The sequence below is a fragment of the Myotis myotis genome, unplaced genomic scaffold, assembly GCF_014108235.1.
Source record: "Myotis myotis isolate mMyoMyo1 unplaced genomic scaffold, mMyoMyo1.p scaffold_m19_p_4, whole genome shotgun sequence".
NCBI lineage: Eukaryota > Metazoa > Chordata > Mammalia > Chiroptera > Vespertilionidae > Myotis > Myotis myotis.
The window spans coordinates 41,776,969-41,796,766 of record NW_023416346.1 but is presented as its reverse complement, the minus strand read 5'-3'; the positions used below and the strand labels follow the sequence as shown (position 1 = coordinate 41,796,766).

General features: G+C 43.0%; 2 protein-coding genes across 6 annotated transcripts in view; both read left to right on the top strand.

Annotated features, from left to right (window-relative positions):
- The window catches only part of SLC25A43 (solute carrier family 25 member 43), a 37,618-nt gene extending 31,229 nt beyond the window's left edge, over window positions 1-6,389 (top strand). For 3 of the 5 annotated variants that reach the window (XM_036305632.1, XM_036305631.1, XM_036305630.1), the window contains 2 exons: window positions 4,055-4,189; window positions 5,146-6,389. In XM_036305632.1, the coding sequence (XP_036161525.1) occupies window positions 4,055-4,189; window positions 5,146-5,346 (336 nt within the window). In that variant the 3' untranslated portion in view covers window positions 5,347-6,389. The remainder of the gene's footprint in view (window positions 1-4,054; window positions 4,190-5,145) is intronic. The other 2 variants (XM_036305633.1, XM_036305634.1) reach the window with 2 other exon arrangements.
- Window positions 6,390-16,762: 10,373 nt separating this feature from the next.
- Window positions 16,763-19,589, top strand: SLC25A5 (solute carrier family 25 member 5). The gene is made up of 4 exons (XM_036305436.1): window positions 16,763-16,958; window positions 17,965-18,448; window positions 18,668-18,808; window positions 19,166-19,589. Exons 1-4 carry the CDS (start codon window positions 16,848-16,850, stop codon window positions 19,321-19,323), a joined length of 894 nt encoding a protein of 297 aa, XP_036161329.1. The 5' UTR covers window positions 16,763-16,847; the 3' UTR covers window positions 19,324-19,589.
- The last annotated feature ends 209 nt before the right edge of the window (window positions 19,590-19,798 follow it).

The following is a 19,798-nucleotide window of genomic DNA, read 5'->3' as shown; positions in this document are numbered from 1 at the left end:
TGCTCCACCCCCCGCCCAAGCCTGACGCCTCTGACGCAGGCTTCAGGCCTGGGCAAGGGGACCATCATATCCCCCCAATCCCCGGCTCCGCCCCCCGCCCAGGCCTGATGCCTCGGCCAGAGGAGTTGACCCTCATCACCCTCCGATCACCAATCACCAGATCGGCCCCTTGCCCAGGCCTGAGGCCTCCGGCAGAGGTGTCAGGTCTGGGCAGGGGACCCCCAGCTCCCCGCGGTTGCAGGCTCCGCCCGTGCCCAGGCCTGATGCCTCTGGCCTAGGCGTCCGGCTCGGACAGCGGGGACCCGCAGCTGCAGCGGCCCCGCGATCGTAGGCTCCGCTTTAGGCCCAGGCAAGGGACCCCTAGCTCCTGGGACTGCCAGCTTCGACCATGCCCAGCTCCCATCGCTGGCTCCACCCCTACTTCCTGCTATCACTGGCCAGGGCGGAAAAGGCGCCTGATTCTCCGATCATGGCTGGGGGGCAGGGCAAAGGCGGCCCCGGGGCCACCTTTGCCCTGCCCCCCAGCTCTTAGCTCCCCCCTGGGTTTCCGATCACTGTCAGTGGCAGGGGGCTTCTTCCTGCTTTCCCTTTCGCCTCCCTGCATTGTGCCTACATATGCAAATTAACCGCCATCTTGTTGGCAGTTAACTGCCAATCTTAGTTGGCAGTTAATTTGCATATAGCCCTGATTAGCCCATGAAAAGGGTAGCGCTGTACGCCAATTACCATTTTTCTCTTTTATTAGTGTAGATATCAGTTCTCCTGGAGAGCATTATGCTAAGTGAAATAAGCCAGTCGAGAAAGATAAATATCACATGATCTCACTCATATGTGGGATATAATGATCAACATAAATTGATGAACAAGAATAGATCCAGAGACAAATGGCAGGGGTGTGTGTGGGGTGGGGGGGGTGGTTAGAGAGCAACCAAAGGACTTGTACACATGCATATTAGCATAACCAATGGACACAGACATTGGGGGGGTCAAATGGGGGAAAAAGGAGACATATGTAAAACATTAGACAATAAAATAAATAAATAAACAAACAAACAAACAAAACCAAAAAACAAAAAGCGTCAGTTCTCACATGGACAAATATATCTGTAGAATAAATTCCTAGAAGTAGGATTGCTTTGGTCAAAGGGTATGAGTTTTATACATGTATAAAATATTGTTTATTTCAGTACTCATGGAAAGAATGAACAACCTGAAATGTTACCTCTGCTGGAAGGCCTCTGTGAAGTTTATCACAGAAACCATCAAATGCTTGGCTTTCTTTGAAGTATTTGTCTTTTATTGTGATCTACTACAAGTTTTCTTCTTCTTCCCCCCAATATGTATTAAGCACATGCTACATGCCAGGCATGTTGGTAGGCTTTGAGAATAAAACCACAAACAAGACAGACATGAGCCGAAACCAGTTTGGCTCAGTGGATAGAGCGTCGGCCTGCGGACTGAAAGGTCCCGGGTTCGATTCCGGTCAAAGGCATGTACCTGGGTTGCGGGCACATCCCCAGTAGGAGGTGTGCAGGAAGCGGCTGATCGATGTTTCTCTCCCATCGATGTTTCTAACTCTCTATCTCTCTCTCCCTTCCTCTCTGTAAAAAATCAATAAAATATATTAAAAAAAAAAAAAAAAAAGACAGACATGGTCACTGTCCTCATGGTATTTACAGCTCAGGAGGCCGGGGTTGTCGGGGGCAGTACACATGAAAGAAATAATTATACACCAGATCATTACAGAGTGTGTCACATGCCATAAAGGAGAAGTACAGGGTGACCAAATGTGTTTACTAGACTCCTGACTTTGGGGATCTGAGAAGACTTCCTGGAAGAAGTGATATGTATTCTGATCAATAAGAGAGACTCAGCTAGGCAGAGGAAATGGCAGGTTTGAAGGCTTATTGTCAGGAACGTACAGTAGGGCCAACAGCATGGATTATAGGATCAAGACAGGGCCTTCAAGGTCATTTAATTCCAATTTCCTCACTTGACATGTGAACAAACTTAGATTCAAAGAACTAAACGACTTGGTCAAGGTTATATAGATAGTGGCACAGCCAGGAGTAGGACCTGTGTCCTCTGATTTCTTTTCAGATGGTGCTATGCTGCAAAAGCAGCATGCCCTGGAAACATGGAACAGACCGGAAAATCTCAGGGTGGGAGTAGGGGGGAGGGCAGAAGACATTAACCAAATAATTTATATGCATATACTAGTATGTACTACCCATGGACACAGACAATAGGTGGTGAAGGCGTGGGGTGGGGTTGGAACAGAGGGTATGGGGAACAAGGGAGAAGAAAGGGGGGACATCTAATACTTTCAACAAAGATTTTTTAAAAGAAATAAACAGAAAAATATACTGGAAAACTAAAAAAGAAAGTTTACAATGCTATCAAAAGTTAGCACATATTGAGCATGAGTTGCAATTGACCGCATTTTATCATTTTAGTTTAAAAATGTTTTATAGTGTACTTTCCTCTTTCCTACTTTTATACTATTTATTGATTGTTTTACAAATTATTTAATATAACTTTGTCCATTGGTTTGTTATGTTTTAGAAATATTTTACTAATTTTTAATCCTACCGTTACCTTCACTTTTAGTCTTCTAAGAAAAATAGTAACAAACTTCAAAGGGGAAAAAAAGCAGCATGCCCATCCTGGGACCTATAGAACTAAACTAGACATCTGTGGGATAATTGCCTGGGATCATGGGGGAGTGTTTAAGTTCAGGTCCTGTGACTAGCAGCCTGACATGTTTGTTTTTCTGTACTAGTAAGATACCGTTTGGGTAAATGGAAGTCTAACATTCCAGTCTAGTTTTCAGCATACTTGTCTCTTCTCCAAGTTTAGATAATAAATACAATGATATTAATCATTAAATATAATGATATTAATAATGGTGGTTACTTTTTAGTGCTTGCTATATGTCAAAGGCTGTTCTAAGCATTTTATATGTATTTCATTTAATCTTGACAACAATCCTATAAGGTAGGTATTATTATTACCCATTGGATAGATGAGGAAATTGAAGCTCAGAAAGGTCAGGCATTTGCTCAAGGCCACAGAGCTAAAGAGTAGCAAAGCAGGGACTCAGTCCAAACAGTCGGGCTTTAGGGCCCATGTACTTTTCCCAAGCACTCTCAGTATCAGCAGCAAGCTAGGAGATTCAGGTCTGAGCCCTGAGCAGCCTTGTGCTTTGGAGGGCCTACACAACTCTGGCTGCACATCAGAACCACTTGAGGAGCTTGCCAAAATGCTGATGTCCAGGCCTCAACCTGGGTCAGTTAAATCGCAGTCTCTAGGAGTGATTCCAATCGTGGATGGTTTTATTTATTTATTTATTTATTTTCCATCTTCATTGTTCAGTCGGGGGGGGGGGGGGCAGGGCCTGGGGTGAGGATGAGACCCTGGTTGGGTAGGTCAATTGGTTAGAACATCGTCCTGATACATCAAGGTTACAGATTTCATCCCCAGTCAGGGCAATACAAGAATCAACCAATGAATGCATAAATAAGTGGAACAACAAATCTCTCTCTCTCTCTCTCTCTCTCTCTCTCTCTCTCTCTCTCTTTCTTTCTCTCAATCAATCAATCAACTTAAAAAATAATAAAAATTGATGTCTTTGTATCTGTGAGTTTGTTACTATTTTAAAAAGTAAACAATAAACAAGGGGATGAATCAGTTAAGAAAAGTAAACGGGAGCACTTCAAAAAGGTTAACTACATGGGAGTGTGTGTTGAACATATCTAGAAGGCATAAGTTGGGAAGGAACGTTAAGTGTAAAGTTGAGTCTGTCCCAAATGGCTGCTTCCTTCCAAGCAAAATAAGCCACAAATTTGTGAGCAACGTGCCATGACTTTACTGCATGTTCATATTCATTCTAAGCCCATGGAACAAGAGGAGCCCCATGACAGCCTTTCTCTTTGCCATCCTCTTAGACAGGAGCATGGCATCCAGAATCCAGACTTGAGACCTTAGCTAATTTGACTAGAATATTTATTTCCTGGTGACTACATCACCTCATCCCAACTTCTATTTCCGTCAGGCTCAGAGCCCCTTCCTTCCCCGCTGTGGAGGAGTAGATGTCCATTTCTCAGGAGCCACGGACTGCTTCCGGCAGATAGTGAAGGCCCATGGGGTACTGGGACTCTGGAATGGATTGGCAGCCAACTTACTGAAGGTGAGAAGAGTGGTCAGTCTCTACTGTTTCTCTGCCTCTGCTAGTTCTAGCCTATTCCTTTGCCACTCCTAGGACAGTTTGCATGGAAATGTCCCCTCTAGCATTGATGGTAGCCCAAGGCCCTCAAGTGCAACCTAGCTGTCAGCCCTGAAGAGAGTGGACCCTGTGCAGTGTTGGAGCATCTGATAACCCATTCCAAAGGAGCTGACCATTTAGTGTACAGGTTCCTACCATGGGGGTTCATGGACTCCCAAAGGGAACCTAACCCTCCATCCTAAAATTGTATGCAAAAATGCAGATGTATGTGCATATGTGCTTCTCTCTGGGGAAATGATCCATAGCTTTCATTGTATTCCAAAAAAAAAAAAAACTCCATGACCGAAAAAGAGGTTAAGAACTCTAGACTGCCTTGGCCGGGTGGCTCAGCTGGTTGGAGCATCATCCTGTACACCAAAAGGTTGTGGGTTCAATTCCCAGTCAATTGAACCCAGTAGGTTCAATTACCTAGGTTGCAGGTTTCATCCCTAGTCGGAGTGCATGCGGGAGGCAGTTGATCGATGTTTCTCTCTATCTCTCCCTTCCACTCTCTAAACATATGCTCAGGAGAGGATTGAAAAGGGAAAAAAAATCACATATTACATTCTATGAGGGAAAAAAAGAACTCTGGACTAAACCTTGTACTAATTGACACATAAATGGTTTCAGTCAAGACAAGCATATGTTGACAAGAAGTGTCAGATTGTCTACCTGCATATTAATCCAGACTTGTGTTCTCCAGGGCCCTTCAACTGCTCTGTCATTCCTCACCCCCTCCCCATCCTCTCTGATTCCCAAAAAGAATTACTATGTTGTATTATCCACAGCCTTTAACTCAGTTTACCCTGACTCAAATTGATTGCAGACACATTGACACTTTTTTAGATTTTTAACATGATTTTCATTTTATTTTTAAACAGGTAGTTCCATATTTTGGAGTTATGTTTGGTACCTTTGAGTTCTGCAAGAGAATTTGTCTTTACCACAATGGTTACATTGTGTCTCCTCTGAGCTATAAATTGACCCCAGGGGTGGATCAGAGTTTGAAACCCCAGGAATTAAGGGAATTAAAGAAGTTCTTCAAAACTGGAAAACTAAATTCTAGAAAACCAACTCTTTAAAACTGAATGGAACTAGAAGTGCACTGACCGAAGGCGTTTTGCAATCACGGATAAATTTAGCTTCAAAATTGCACAATTATGAAGTGAGGAGAGGATACTCCTGTCTGCTGCTCTGGGAAATGAGAAGACTCAGCCATACGCCACTTCTGAGCTCCAAATTGATGTCCCTGGGAACACCTGCAGCTCAGGAAGGTTTCCCAACATGACCGTCTCCTGATGGCATTCCACCAGATTTTATAACAAAAGCTAGCAGTAATGATATGTGCTATTTACACAATACCAAAGAAAGGGCATTCCTATGACACCTCAAAGCAACATGTAGTTGAAGCGGCTGAGCAGAGACCACGTCATGCTCTCAGTCACAGCGTCACAGCTTGTACTAACCCACATCAGCTTAGTTTTGCTCAATTTGACCTGAGGAGTCCTAATATAATCGCTCTGGAACTCATAAGCTTTGCTGACTTCTGAGTGCACACACCACAGTGTAAATTATGCCTTCTCAGAAGCTAACTGAAAATATTCAACGTTTAAAAGTTATGAGTGTCATAGTAGAACCATCCTTCAGCTAAATTTGAAGCATCCCAGGCTTAAATCTTGTTTCAGGAAGGCGGTTTTTATCATGACTGCCTAATTATGCGCCAAAAGGCCTTCTTTGAATTGCAGTCATGTACAGTGTAAGTGGCCTGAATTCTCTGCCTTTTTTTACTTGCTTTGCAAGCCTACCCTGAAAATAAATTATTTAGTCAACTTAAGTTATTCTCAGAAGATGTCCCAGTTGCCTAGAAAGGATCAAATAGAGCATTTGACACACATACCAAAAAAACATAAATAACTGAGCAAACACTTCATGTCTACCAGATTTTTAAAAAGTCAAATTTTGGATTGTTCCACCTTGGAGATTCTATGTCAAGTTTATAGAACTGTATTTTCAAATAGTGCCTGTTTTTGCATTAAAAATATCTAATATTATGATACTAATTTATACATATGAAAGTATGTTAAAAGTATTTTCCCTATTAAACCTTTTTATTTCCAAATAAAAATTATGTGTTGGTCACTTATTATTACTAATCTGAGTTATAAAACTATGGTAAAATATATACTGGCCAAAATCTTTAAACTCTCAGAACCTTGTCCTACTGAAATATACCAAAATAACTCATTTTTCCAATTGCCATGACAGATTGTGTTTCATGGGGAATAGCAGTTAATACACACATGAAAATCTCATTGGTAGCCCAATCCTTTAGAGTTTGGAGGGTGGAAACTCTTTACCTGGAGTGACTAGTTCATGTTTGTTATTCTCTATTTCCCTTGAGGTGAACTACTTTTTGACATTCTGAAAGCTGCAAAAAAAATTATAACTAAATCTAAAATCTTAACCTCAGTTTACTTACCTCATATCTTCTGTGCATTCTTCCATAGGTATGATGAAATAGATAGCTAAATTCTTGCTACTGCTACTCACAGGAATGTTTTTGGAGCTGTTGTTTGGATATTTTTAAATAAAGAGGGAAAAGCATATGCCTCCTTTTTCTAATTTCAAAACAACTCTTTAAAAGACTAGTTCTGTTCCTAAAATGAACTTCCAGCTATTTGCAATTTCTCTGGGCTATAAAAGGAGTGTTCTGCTTTATGGTTGGCAGTGTGCACCAAACTGGACTAAGTGCTTTAGTTGAATTATATAAAGTGTGATGCAATATTGACCCAGGAGTAACTTACAGTCTTCGGGAACAAAACTTAACTACATACATGAAATGACTATGATTACAAAGCAAATACAAGCAAAGGCATGATAATGTGGTAACGGTTGTTTGCAAAATTGCTAAGGAGTTCTGTGTATACTTACTGAATCAATGATTAACGGGACCATCAGGTGAGAAGGGCCAGTAATGAACAGGGCGTTTTGGAGGTAATGAGTCTTAAACTAAGTGGTTTTTTGATATATTTTTATTGATTTCAGAGAGGAAAGGAGAGGAAGAGAGTGATAGAAACATCAATGATGAGAGAGAATCATTGATCGGCTGCCTTTACACACCACACACTGGGGATCAAGCCCACAACCCAGGCATGTACCCCTGACTGGAATCAAACCCGGGACTCTTCAGTGGGCAGGCCGACGCTCTATACACAGAAAAACCAGCTAGGGCTTGAACTAAATTTGAAGAAAGTGAGAGGATATTAATTGGTCAAGAATAAGTTGGAGCCCTGGCTAGTGGATAGAGCATCGACTTAAGGGTCCCGGGTTTGATTCTGGTCAAAGGCATGTACCTCAGTTGCAAGCTCAATCCCCCATCCTGGTCAGGCACTTGCAGTAGCCAACCAATTGATGTATCTTTCTAATACTGAGGTTTTTCTCTCTGTGTGTCTCTTCCCCTCCCTTCTACTCTCTCTAAAAATCAATGGAAAAATATCCTCAGGTGAGGATTAACAACAACACACAAAAAAGAATAAGTTGGAGGATATTGCAGGTTGACAGTAGGTCATGCACAGTGTCACAGAGATGGAAACAAGCAAAAGGTGTTGGGAGAGTGGAAGAACACTGGCTTCATATATTTATTCAGCTGCTGGGCACTCTGGACACAGTGGTACATAAGTCAGATAACATTCTTGCCCTCCTGGAGCTTGCATTCTAGTGAAAGCAGCTATCAGTAAAGAAATAAACAAATCAACATATTGTAATATTATGAGGAAAATAAACAGGGCACTTTATTATAGAAATAATGTGGGATTAAGGCAAATATTTTAAATCAGGAAGCCAGGGAAGGCCGCTCTGAGATGCGACATTTGAGATGGGACCTGGAGGGTGAGAATGAGCCAACCATGCAAAGAACTAGGAAGAACATTCCTCCCTGAGAAAGCAGAAGATGCCAAAGTGGTGCTGGTAGTTGGGAGGACTTAGTGAACAGAAAATGGGTGAGTGTAGCCAGTGTGTGAGTGAGGGAGAGAGTGTATGAGATGACATTGGATAGAGGGCCGGATCATATGTGGCCATTTGGGCCATAGGAAGAAGTTAGACTTTACTCTAAATGCAGTGGGGAGTCATTGAAGGTTTTTATATAGAGAAGATACAATTTGATTTTCATTGTAAAAATTTCTTTCTGGCTGCTGTGTGGATAATAGATTGGAGGGAAGCAAGGCTGTGAGTGGGAAGAACAGATAAGAGACTATGCTACAAAGTCCAAGTAAGACACGACGGCTTAGGCTAGAATAGTAGCAATAAAGATGGAGAGGAGTTGCCTGGCCAGTGTGGCTCACTTGCTGAATGTCGACCTATGAACCAGGAGGTCACAGTCATGCCCGGGTTGCAGGCTCAATCCCCAGTAGGGGGAGTGCAGAAGGAAGCTGATTAATGATTCTCTCTCATCATTGATGTTTCTAACTCTCCTTCTCTGAAATCAATAAAAAAAATATATATTTTTTTAAAGATAAAGAGAAGTGAATAGATTCAAGACATATTTTGGAGTTGGATTCAGCAGGATTTGCTGAGCAATTGAATAAAAAGAGGGCCTCAAAATGGCACCTAGGTCTTTGGCTTTTTTGTTTGGTGTTTGTTTCTTTGTTAATCATCCCCCAAGGATTTTTTTCCATTGATTTTCAGAGAAAGTGGAAGGGAGGGAGAGAGACAGAGAGTGAAACATCATCGTGAGAGAGACATGCCAATTGGTTGCCTCCTGTGTGCACCCTGACCAGGACTGGGAATTGAACCTGAGACCCCCTAACCACTGAGCCAAACGGGCCAGGACAGTTTTTGGCTTTAGACTTGACTGACAAGGTAGATAATGTTACCATTTACTAATGTGGGGAAGACTGGTGAGGGCCAGTGTTTTGGTGTAGAACAGTGGTTCTCAACCTTCTGGCCCTTTAAATACAGTTCCTCATGTTGTGACCCAACCATAAAATTATTTTTGTTGCCGAAACTGGTTTGGCTCAGTGGATAGAGCGTCGGCCTGCAGACTGAAAGGTCCCAGGTTCGATTCCGGTCAAGGGCATGTACCTGGGTTGCGGGCACATCCCCAGTGGGAGATGTGCAGGAGGCAGCTGATCGATGTTTCTCTCTCATCGATGTTTCTAACTCTCTATCTCTCTCCCTTCCTCTCTGTAAGAAATCAATAAAAAATATATTTAAAAAAAATTATTTTTGTTGCTACTTCATAACTGTAATTTTGCTACTGTTATGAATCATAATGTAAATATCTGATATACAGGACTTAGGCGACCCCTGTGAAAGGGTCGTTCGACCGTCAAAGGGGTCATGACCCACAGGTTGAGAACCGCTGGTATAGAATAAATTAAAAGGTCACTTTGGACATGTTAAATTCGAAATGCTCCATGAGACATCCAAGTAGACAGTTGTCTGGAACATAGACTGTGTAATTGCCCAATACAGTTGTGGTAGACAGAATAATGACACCGCCTCCCCACACACACACAAGGTTGTCCACACCCTAATCCCTAGAACCTGTGAACATTTACCTTACATGGCAAACGAGACTTTGTAGATGTGATTGAGGTTAAGGATATTGAGATGGAGAGAGTATCATGGTTTATCTGGGTGGGCCCAATCTAATCACAAGTCCTTAAAATTGGAAGAGGAAGGTGGAAGAGTGGGACAGAACAAGAGGCAGTAGAAACTGGGCAAGTGAGGAACTTGACTCACTTTTGCTGACTTTGTAGACAAAGGAGCCCAGGACCTAAGGAATGGGGGTGGCCTCTAGAAGCTGAGAATAACCCTCAGCTGACTGCCAGCGAGGAGATGGGAACTTCAGTTTTACAACCTCAAGGAACTGAATGCAGCCAATAACCTGAATGAGCCAGGAAACAGACTTTCCCTGACAGACACCAAAAAGAGACACATTCCAGCTAGACACCTTGATTTTAGCCCAGCGAGACCCACATCAGACTTCTGATCTCCCTAACTGTAAGATAATAAATTTGTCTTGTTTAAGCAACTGAGTTTGCAGTAATTTGTTTTAGCACCAATAGAAAATTAATAGAACGCTATTAATAATAATATCTAATGTCACAATAATAAGCATAAACCAGAACTGTCCTGGGCAAACTGGATAAGTCTGGAATTCAGGGGAGAGTGGTGACTGCAGACAGAAATTTGGATGTCATCAGCAGATAGATGGCATTTAAAGCCAAGAGACTGAATGAGACCGCCAGAGGAGCAGATGGGAAGAAACTCCTGGGGGAGAGGGAAGCAACAAAAAATGACATTGAGGAGATGGTGGCTAAAGAAAGGCCTCAAGCAAGATGTGGAGGAACTGAAACTCTTGTATCCTGCTGTTGGGGATGTAAAATGCTACAGTCATTTTACAGTCTGGCAATTCCTCAAGTGGTTCAACATGGAGTTATCATATGGCCCAGAAATTCCACTTGTACATGTGCCCTTGCCAGTATGTTCAGTGATTAGAGCATCAGCCCCAAGCACCAAAGGGTCACAGGACCCATTCCCAGTCAAGGGCATGTACCTGGGTTGCAGGTTCAATCCCCAGCCTCCCTCTCCCTCTCCCTCTCCCTCTCCCTTTCTCTCTCCCTCTCCCTCTCTCTCTCCCTCTCTCCCTTCCATTCTCTCTAAAAATCAATGGAAAAAATACTCCCAGGTGAGGATTAACAAAACCAACCAAACAAAATATTTGTTTATATCAGCATCATTCATAATAGGCAAAAAGTGGAAATGACCCAAATGTCTATCAACTGATGATTGGAGAAACAATATGTGCTATATAACTACTTAGCAATTGAAAGGAATTGACTACTGATACACAAAAAGCATGGGTGAAACTCTACATACTAGTATATGGAAGGAAGACAGACACCCCCTCAAAGGGCACATACTTTATGATTCCATTTATATGAAGTTCTAGGAAAGATAAGCTCATTTATAGTAACAGAAAGCAGATCTGCGGTTGTTTGGGGAGAGGAGGAATTACAATGGGGCGAAAGAAAATTTAGGTTGTTGGTGGTGATGGATATTTTCACTATCTTAACTGTGATGGTTTCATAGGTGTATACATATGTAAAAAACTTAGCAATGGTACACTTTAAATATGTACAGTTTTATTGTGTGATACCTCAATAATACTGTTTTTGTTTTAAGCAGTTACCCCAGGGCTAAAATTTGTAAGCCTGCCTAGAGGGGTGAGAAATTAAATCCTTGGGGGAGGGAGAGAGAAAAGGGCTTCAAATGCTAGGCAGGTAAGCTTAGGTTTGACCTACTAAGCAAAGAGGAGTAACTGGTTTCTTGAGCAATATAAGTGATGTGATAAAAACTTGATGTGAGCAAGATTGTTCTGGAAACTGAAGTGAGAGACTGGAGATAGCAAGATTGGCCCACAAATGATGAGTATTATTTCCCCCTCAGTAATTACACTGTCAACACGAGTGTGATGCTAGGATCTTCCATATTGCAAATGCAAGCTAGGTCTGAAAACTGAGAATGCTTGATCTGGGTACTTCTTAGAGACTCAAATCCTGCTTATATGGGCTCTGATATGGTTACCAGATTACAGATAGGGCCCATACCAGGGGTAGGGAACTGGCTTATCACCCTTCTTAAGCAGGGGTGGAGTGACTTGGTCATCAATATTTTTCTTAGGTAGTAATGAAATTTAGCATATATTGAATGCTTACTATGTACCAGACTTTGTTTATACATATATTACCTCATTGAATTGTCCCTACAGTATTATTCTCATTCCCATTTTACACCTGAAGATACTGAAGTTTAGAGAGATTAAGTAATTTACCCAAGGCCTGACAGCAAGTGGCAGAGCCAGTATTTGAATGCAGTCTGACTCCAGAACCCACCCTGTTGACACTGGGTTAAATTATTTCTCTTATTTTGTCACAGATTCCCAAACTCAGATGCTCAAGTCCAATTCAATCTTATGGATACAAAAACATATAGCCATCGGATTTTGGGAGGGTGTAGAACTCTCTTTTCAGCCAACACAACAATTTCCTCTGCAGTGTCCTTAACAAGCGGCCAATTCCACTCTTAACATTTCCAGTGACAAGAAGTTCCCCACATCATAAAGCAAGCCGCCCACTTTTAAGTAGCTGATATTTTGGAAAGTTATTTCTTCTTCAGCTGAAGTCTACTTTCATGAAACTTCTACCAGCTGCTGTTGATTCCATATAGAATGTCTAATTCTCCTTTACCTGAAAGTCCTTCAGTTATGAAACAGGATGTCCCTCCCTCATCCAAAGCTCTTTCCCCGTTAAATATCTCTCATTCATGCAGCCATTTCTCATATGATGTGATTTATAGGCACTTTCCTTTCCTGACTGCCTTCTTTGAAAGTTCCAGTTCGTTAATGTCCTCTTAAACATGGAATCCAGGAGTAACTTCTATGGGCCAGCTAGTGAGGCCCATGGGACCTGATCAGTTCACCACCATCCTCTTGGCCCAACTCAATTCTCATTAGCATTTTTTTTTTTTGCATTGTCACCTCACAGTCAACTAAGACCTTCAGTTTTCACAATGCTACATCCTTAAATGTCCTTCACTAAATAAAGCATTAGAACTCTTTGAGTGGCCCTTCATGCTTTTATAAGCCTGGATTTATTCTGACCTTAGGCTCTTCTGACTCAGTTCCTAGAGGTCTGTAATACATTTTGGTTTTCATCCTTAAAAGCCTAGCCCTCTTTCTGTCATCTATATATATGTACTTTCAAAATCTGAGCTCCTCAGAGAATAATCTGTAAGGACACTTTAGTTTATTAGATCTTTCTCCCTTTTTAATTTCTCTTTGGACTTTTTCTAAATTGTACAGGTCTGAATCTTTGGAATCTCTCACCTTCTTGAGCTATCTCTTTAGATATTTGGCCAGGAGATCATATTATCGTATTTATCTTTTCTCTGATCCTTTTGATCTCTCTCTCTCTCTCTCTCTCTCTCTCTCTCTCTCTCTCTCTCTCTCTCACACACACACACACACACACACACACACACACACACACACTTCAGTTAACCCACCTGACCATGCCTACCATTCTTTTGCCTAATAGGTTCAGATGGCACGGTCAGTTTCCCCAAGATTCTTGTCATTTTTACTTTGCTAACCAGATCTTCCTTGTTTATTGTGAGGATTAAGCCCAGTTCAGCAATTTCCTCTCTATGCTTCTTCAGTCTTCTGAGAACTATAATTATCAGCAAGAGAGTCAAGAAAATATCAGATGGCTTATGTCTCTGATTACCACTTCTTCATTATGTGATGGTTTTATGAAGTACTATTCAGAACTATCTAGGCAGTCTCTTGTATACTTGCACAACTACAATCACTTTCATTTCTCCCTTTCATTTTCACTGAACGCTTTTCGCCCTCCAGCCAATAAAATACTGCTCTGCTCTCCTTTTATATAGTGTCTTCCTGAACAGGTTTATCCTTTTCCAGATGCCAGTCAGAAGTTCCATTTTACCAAGTTTGAACAATACCTGTAAAATTGTTTTTATGCCTGTATTAACGTTTTACATTCACTTTATTCCCATATTCTGGGTGTTGGTACATAGATAACTGAGACCTTATGTATCATTTCTGACCCTCTTCCTTTTTTTCTTGAGAATTACTAGGCACTGCCTTATCTTTAGTTCTTCTTTCTTAAATACGCTTGTAGTCTACATAGTTTCCAGAAACACAGAACCCCCACTATGCCTCACTGTAGGAATCCATTTTTAATTAACTTACCAGCCATATATCATTATCATTAACATTCATTTCTATTTTCCTGGGCTGTTGCTACTGGTTTCTTTTTTCTTCTTTTTACTTTTTAATTTTTTAACCTTCAGAATATATATATATATATATATACATATATATATATATATATCCCAAAAAACAGTATAAAGAATTTCCATATATTCTTTACTCAGCTTCTCCAAATGTTAGCATCTTACATAACCACTGTAACTAAGAATAGTATTGGTAGCCCCGGTTTGGCTCAGTGGATAAGAGCACAGGTCCTTAGACTGAAGGGTCTCTCTTGGGTTCAACTCCGGTGAGGGCATGTGGGAGGCAACCAATCTATGTCTCTCTCTCTCTCTCTCTCTCTCTCTCTCTCTCTCTCTCTCTCAAAATCAGTGGAAAAATATCCTCAGGTGAGGATTAACAAAATAATAGTATTGGTAGAAAACTATGAAGGAATCCACAGATCTTCAAATTTCACCAATAGTCCCACCAGTGTCCATTTTCTGCTTCAGGATCCAATCAAGGATCATACATTGCATTAAACTATCATTCTCCTTAGTTTCTTTAAATCTGTGACAGTACTCAGTTTTTCTGTTTTCCAAGACCTTGACACTTTTGAGAACATTCGACTCCTTTAAGTGTACCTGCTCATAGGCAAACTAGGAGAGCTCCAGCTCACAGTGGATTTGGAAAAATACCAAGCTATGGCATGAAGTTGCTTTTAAATGACCCATCTTGTATTTTATCTTCAGTAAAACTACATTTCGTTACCCAAAGACTGAGAAGGGGAAAATTCTATGTAATTATTTGATCTTCTTTTTGTGTGGAGAGAAAGAAATGGGACAGAGCAATAAATACGGAAGTGCTTGAAACTGTGAAAGGAATCTGGAATAGAATACATGCTCCAAGGGAGTAGCAGATGTGGCCTGGAGAGATAGAAAGGGGGTAGATAAGTGATAGCCCTGCATTTCAAAGAGTAATTAACATTTGAATAAAAAGCATTAATCAAAATGTCAAGGGTTCAAACTAGAAAGGTTTTAAATTTTATTTTGAAATGTGTTCTAAAAACCACCTCCCTCTAAGTAAAATGCTCTGCAGAGATTTGCTTTACCTGTTAATTCTCTCCCTAGTAGAAGTAGAGGAGTGATTATTACTTTCAAGGAACATATCCTGTCATTCTCTGAAACTGTACAAGGTTATTTTTGTACCATTTGCATTACTAATTACAATCAGCTATTTAGAAAAGTAGCAACCTCTCATGAACACAAGTCAAAGATACTCCCTAAGATCAACAAAGCTGAATTCAAACTTGCTCTTCTTTGAGCACGTGTTGTGTTGCTGGGGTTCTTGGGAGGGCTAACAAATTACAAAGTATGCTTAAAGGATCTTACAATCTCGGAGGAACCCTCGAATAGGATCTTTTGATGGGCAGATCTGGAGAAGGTGGGAGAGGGGAGAAGAGGAAAGTGAGGAATATGCCCCTTTGTCTTCAATATGCTGGGACCCTAGGGTTTAGCTGCAATTGCGGTTCTCGGGTGTTATCCTTATTTTTATAAACATTCTTGTGATTACTTGAACATAGGACTTGTGATTATACAATTGGTTCCTGTTCTGAACATGAGAATGCATTCAAACTAACAAGAATTTGTGTGGCAAATGCTTACCCAGTGCAGGGATTAAAGGACTCAGTAAGCACTTTTCCATTGAACAATGGCTATCTAATTCTATTGATTCCTCTTTTTTGGAGTTCAGGAATCAACTCAATCCAAGAGCACTTTACCTGCAGTCGGGGAGGCCAAATGCCAACCTAGTTCATACAGCCTCTTAACCTTCCCTGTACAACCTCTATATTTGGCTTCTGGCTACAATTTCCCCACCCCTTGCTGAGTCCTTTGGACTCTCCTCTGCAAGTTCCCAGAAAGATCTTTGTTAGGCTGTATTTGCAAACCCGGGTCTGGAGCATGTTGGCAGCATGTGTGCTGTTCCCCCAATTTCCTCTGGCTTCACAGACATAACTTCAGGACAGTGCCAGGCCTAGAGTACTTGCCTTGGCACAAAATTTAAGGGGACTCCAAATAACTTAGTAAGCAAAATAAATGATTTTTAATGCACTATTTTAAGAACTCAAAAGTAATGAAAAAAAGTCATAATGAACAAATTATCAAAATTTTAAATAAAGACAAGATACCCACGCCTCCACACTTGTATGACCCTGCCTAACTTGTTTCACCCTTATCTCAGGCCTGGGGGTTCCAATTAAACTTTATTTACTAAAACAGGCGACCGGCCAGCGAGCCGCAGTTTGCCTGTATGAAAAAGTTTAAATGTTGCATTAAATACTATCTTGATTGCTGAGTTGTGTGCTTTTTGTTTTGTTGTGTTTTGTTTTGCGGTTCCCTTAAATCCTGAGCCTCATCCTTGTCCGGGCCCTGCTCCAGAGGTTTTTGTCCAAGAACATGGTGACGTCAGCGTCCCTTCCTGGTCCCAAGCCCCTCCCAGGGTCCAGGGTCCGAATCCCGGGTATTCCTTAGAACCACCCCTCCCTCAAGCTAGGTCAGCTTTAGTGGACCAGCCGGGAGGAGGGCGGCCCGGCCCAATTCCGTGGCTCCTCCTCCGCCGCGCCAGGCCACTCAGCAGTCCCCTGGCTCAGCGCGCCGCCAGCCTATCAGCCACGCCTCCAAGGCCGGCCTCCAGGGCGCCGGCTCCGCATATATATACCAGCCATTTGCTTCGCTCCGCCCTAGAGCCCCGGAGTTCAGCCGGTTACGGTCCCAGCCCAGCAGTCGCCCGCTTCTTCTTTTCAACATGACAGATGCCGCTGTGTCCTTCGCCAAGGACTTCCTGGCAGGTGGAGTGGCCGCAGCCATCTCCAAGACAGCCGTAGCACCCATCGAGCGGGTCAAGCTGCTGCTGCAGGTACCTCGTGGGATCAGAGAGCCCGAACAGGAAGTGGGGGAGGGGAGGGGACGGGAAGAGGGTCGCGCAGAAAGTGGGGCCCAAGGAATGGAGGGGAATGAACTCTTTAGATAGGTCCCGGGAAGTGGCAGCGTGGGAGCCAGGGTGGCTGCAGAGGCGGACCAAAAGGCAGGCTTGAGGGAGGTGCGCTTTTTTTAGTGACCCTAAGTTCCAGATTTAGGAAAGGGTCGGGGGTGGAGGGAGGTGACGAAGGCCCGGGCCTCGGCATCCTAGAGGCCGCGAACTCGGGCCGGCGGGGGTGGGGGGGTGCGGTTCCGGCAGTGCCTAGCTGTCTCCCCGGGCCTTCGGGTCAAGGGCAAAGCCTGAAAGCCGGCGAACACCTGGCCTTGCAGGAGACCTCAAGGTCGCGGTAAGGAGATCACAGCCTTGAGGAAGCCACGCGGCCGATAGAGCGGCCGCGCTCCAACCTGGCCGGAAGCCTGTGCCGGGAAGCGCGTGTGCCTGCTGCGTCCGCCTCCGCGCAGCCGCCGGCGTTTCCCCGCGGCCGCCTGCGCCGCGCGCTCGCACGTTCCGGCTCTAGATGGCGCACTCGGACGGGCGAAGTGGCCTGGTGGCCCGCGGGTCACCTCTAGGAGACAAGTAGGGTCTGAACAGAGCGGGAGGGAAGCAGCTCTGGAGAACTGAGGCGTAGGCCCTGGTCACCAAGGTGACCGCACCCTACCTGGGACTCACCTTAATGCCTCTGAACTTGGGCCTGACCTTTCTCCTAGGTCTAAAGGGCACCGGTCCGCGTGAGCGTGCCTGCTCCCCACCCAAAGGGGTGGAGGCTTAATGTCTCTAATGATGCAGATCGCTTCTTCCACCTGTGACAGCTGTGATACAGAAGACTAGATGGGGGAGGGGGGGGTGGGGAGCTAATCTTAAATCGCTTTGATTGAGATGAGATATTCTCTTCCCTTTTCCTTTCATGGTTATAACTCTCCCTGTTGGTCTCCTTGTCTCTCAGGTGCAGCATGCCAGCAAGCAAATCACTGCAGATAAGCAATACAAGGGCATTATAGACTGCGTGGTTCGTATCCCCAAGGAGCAGGGAGTCCTGTCCTTCTGGCGTGGGAACCTGGCCAATGTCATCAGATACTTCCCTACCCAGGCTCTCAACTTTGCCTTCAAAGATAAATACAAGCAGATCTTCCTGGGTGGTGTGGACAAAGCCCAGTTTTGGCGATACTTTGCAGGGAATCTGGCATCAGGTGGTGCTGCTGGGGCCACCTCCTTGTGTTTTGTGTATCCTCTTGATTTTGCCCGTACCCGTCTAGCAGCTGATGTGGGCAAAGCCGGAGCTGAAAGGGAATTCAAAGGCCTCGGTGACTGCCTGGTTAAGATCTACAAATCTGATGGGCTTAGAGGCCTATACCAAGGCTTTAATGTGTCGGTACAGGGTATTATCATCTACCGAGCTGCCTACTTCGGTGTCTATGACACTGCAAAGGGTAAGTTTTTTATATGCTTTTAAGTTGTGTTCTTATGAGACAGTGTGGAAGGTTACTATCCTAATTTTCCAAGAGTCAGAGATTTTTTTTTCTTGTAATTGCTGAAGGTAGCTAAGGTCATCCAGTACAACCCTTGTGACCAGATGAGATGTTAGGGGGATATGGAAAACAAGTCTGTAAAACTGCTTTCTAGTAAAGGTGCCTCTTTCTTATTCTCAGGAATGCTTCCAGATCCCAAGAATACTCACATCTTTATCAGCTGGATGATCGCACAGTCTGTCACAGCGGTGGCTGGGTTGACTTCCTATCCATTTGACACTGTTCGTCGCCGCATGATGATGCAGTCAGGGCGCAAAGGATGTAAGTTCTCCTTGAGCAAAAGATGAAGACATGGTCATGGGGTTGATAGTCTGTTCAGATCAGGAGACGGGGTTGGTAGTATCTACCACATAGTTGCCTTTGAGCCAGGCCCTTTGGATGCCTATGAATGAGGCTGCTTAAATGGTATTAGAGGTTAAGTCCAATGGGTAGTCTACATGACTGTTCTCTAGTCATAGCATTAATATTTCAGCATTTCAGTTAATATTTCATTAACTAACCTGTTAATGTTGGGATTTAAAAAACTGTTAGCTCTTAGAGATGGGGCTCTGGGTTGGTTCAGTAAATCCTAGGACTTTTCATCAGCCTTTTGTCACTAACTCTCTTTCTTCTTTGCAGCTGATATCATGTACACGGGCACACTCGACTGCTGGAGGAAGATTGCTCGTGATGAAGGAGGCAAAGCTTTTTTCAAGGGTGCATGGTCCAATGTTCTCAGAGGCATGGGAGGTGCTTTTGTGCTTGTCTTGTATGATGAAATCAAGAAGTTCACATAAATTATTTCCTAGTCTTCCCTCCCCCAGTCCCCGTGAACAGGCATGTTGTATTATGTAACATATCTTGAGCATTCTTGACAGACTTGGTTGTCTGTTTTATCAGTGGCAACTATTTACTGGTTGAAAATGGGAAGCAATAATATTCATCTGACCAGTTTTCTCTTAAAGCCATTTCCATGATGATGATGGGACTCAATTATATTTTTTATTTCAGTCACTCCTGATAAACAACAAATTTGAAGAAATAAAAAATATCTGAAGTATAATTTTGTTTGTGGTTTATTTGCCTGTAAAAATGTCTTGTTTAATTTAGTGAGTGCTACACTTGAGTAAATGCTGCATGTTTAATAAATACTGCTGTGTCTCCTGAGACATGAAGAGCTTTCTTTTTAAAACCAACCTTCAACCTTCGCTTACCAAAGTAGCTTGGCTGTGTGACTCCGTCAACATTCCCAGTACGTTAGCAAAATGAAAT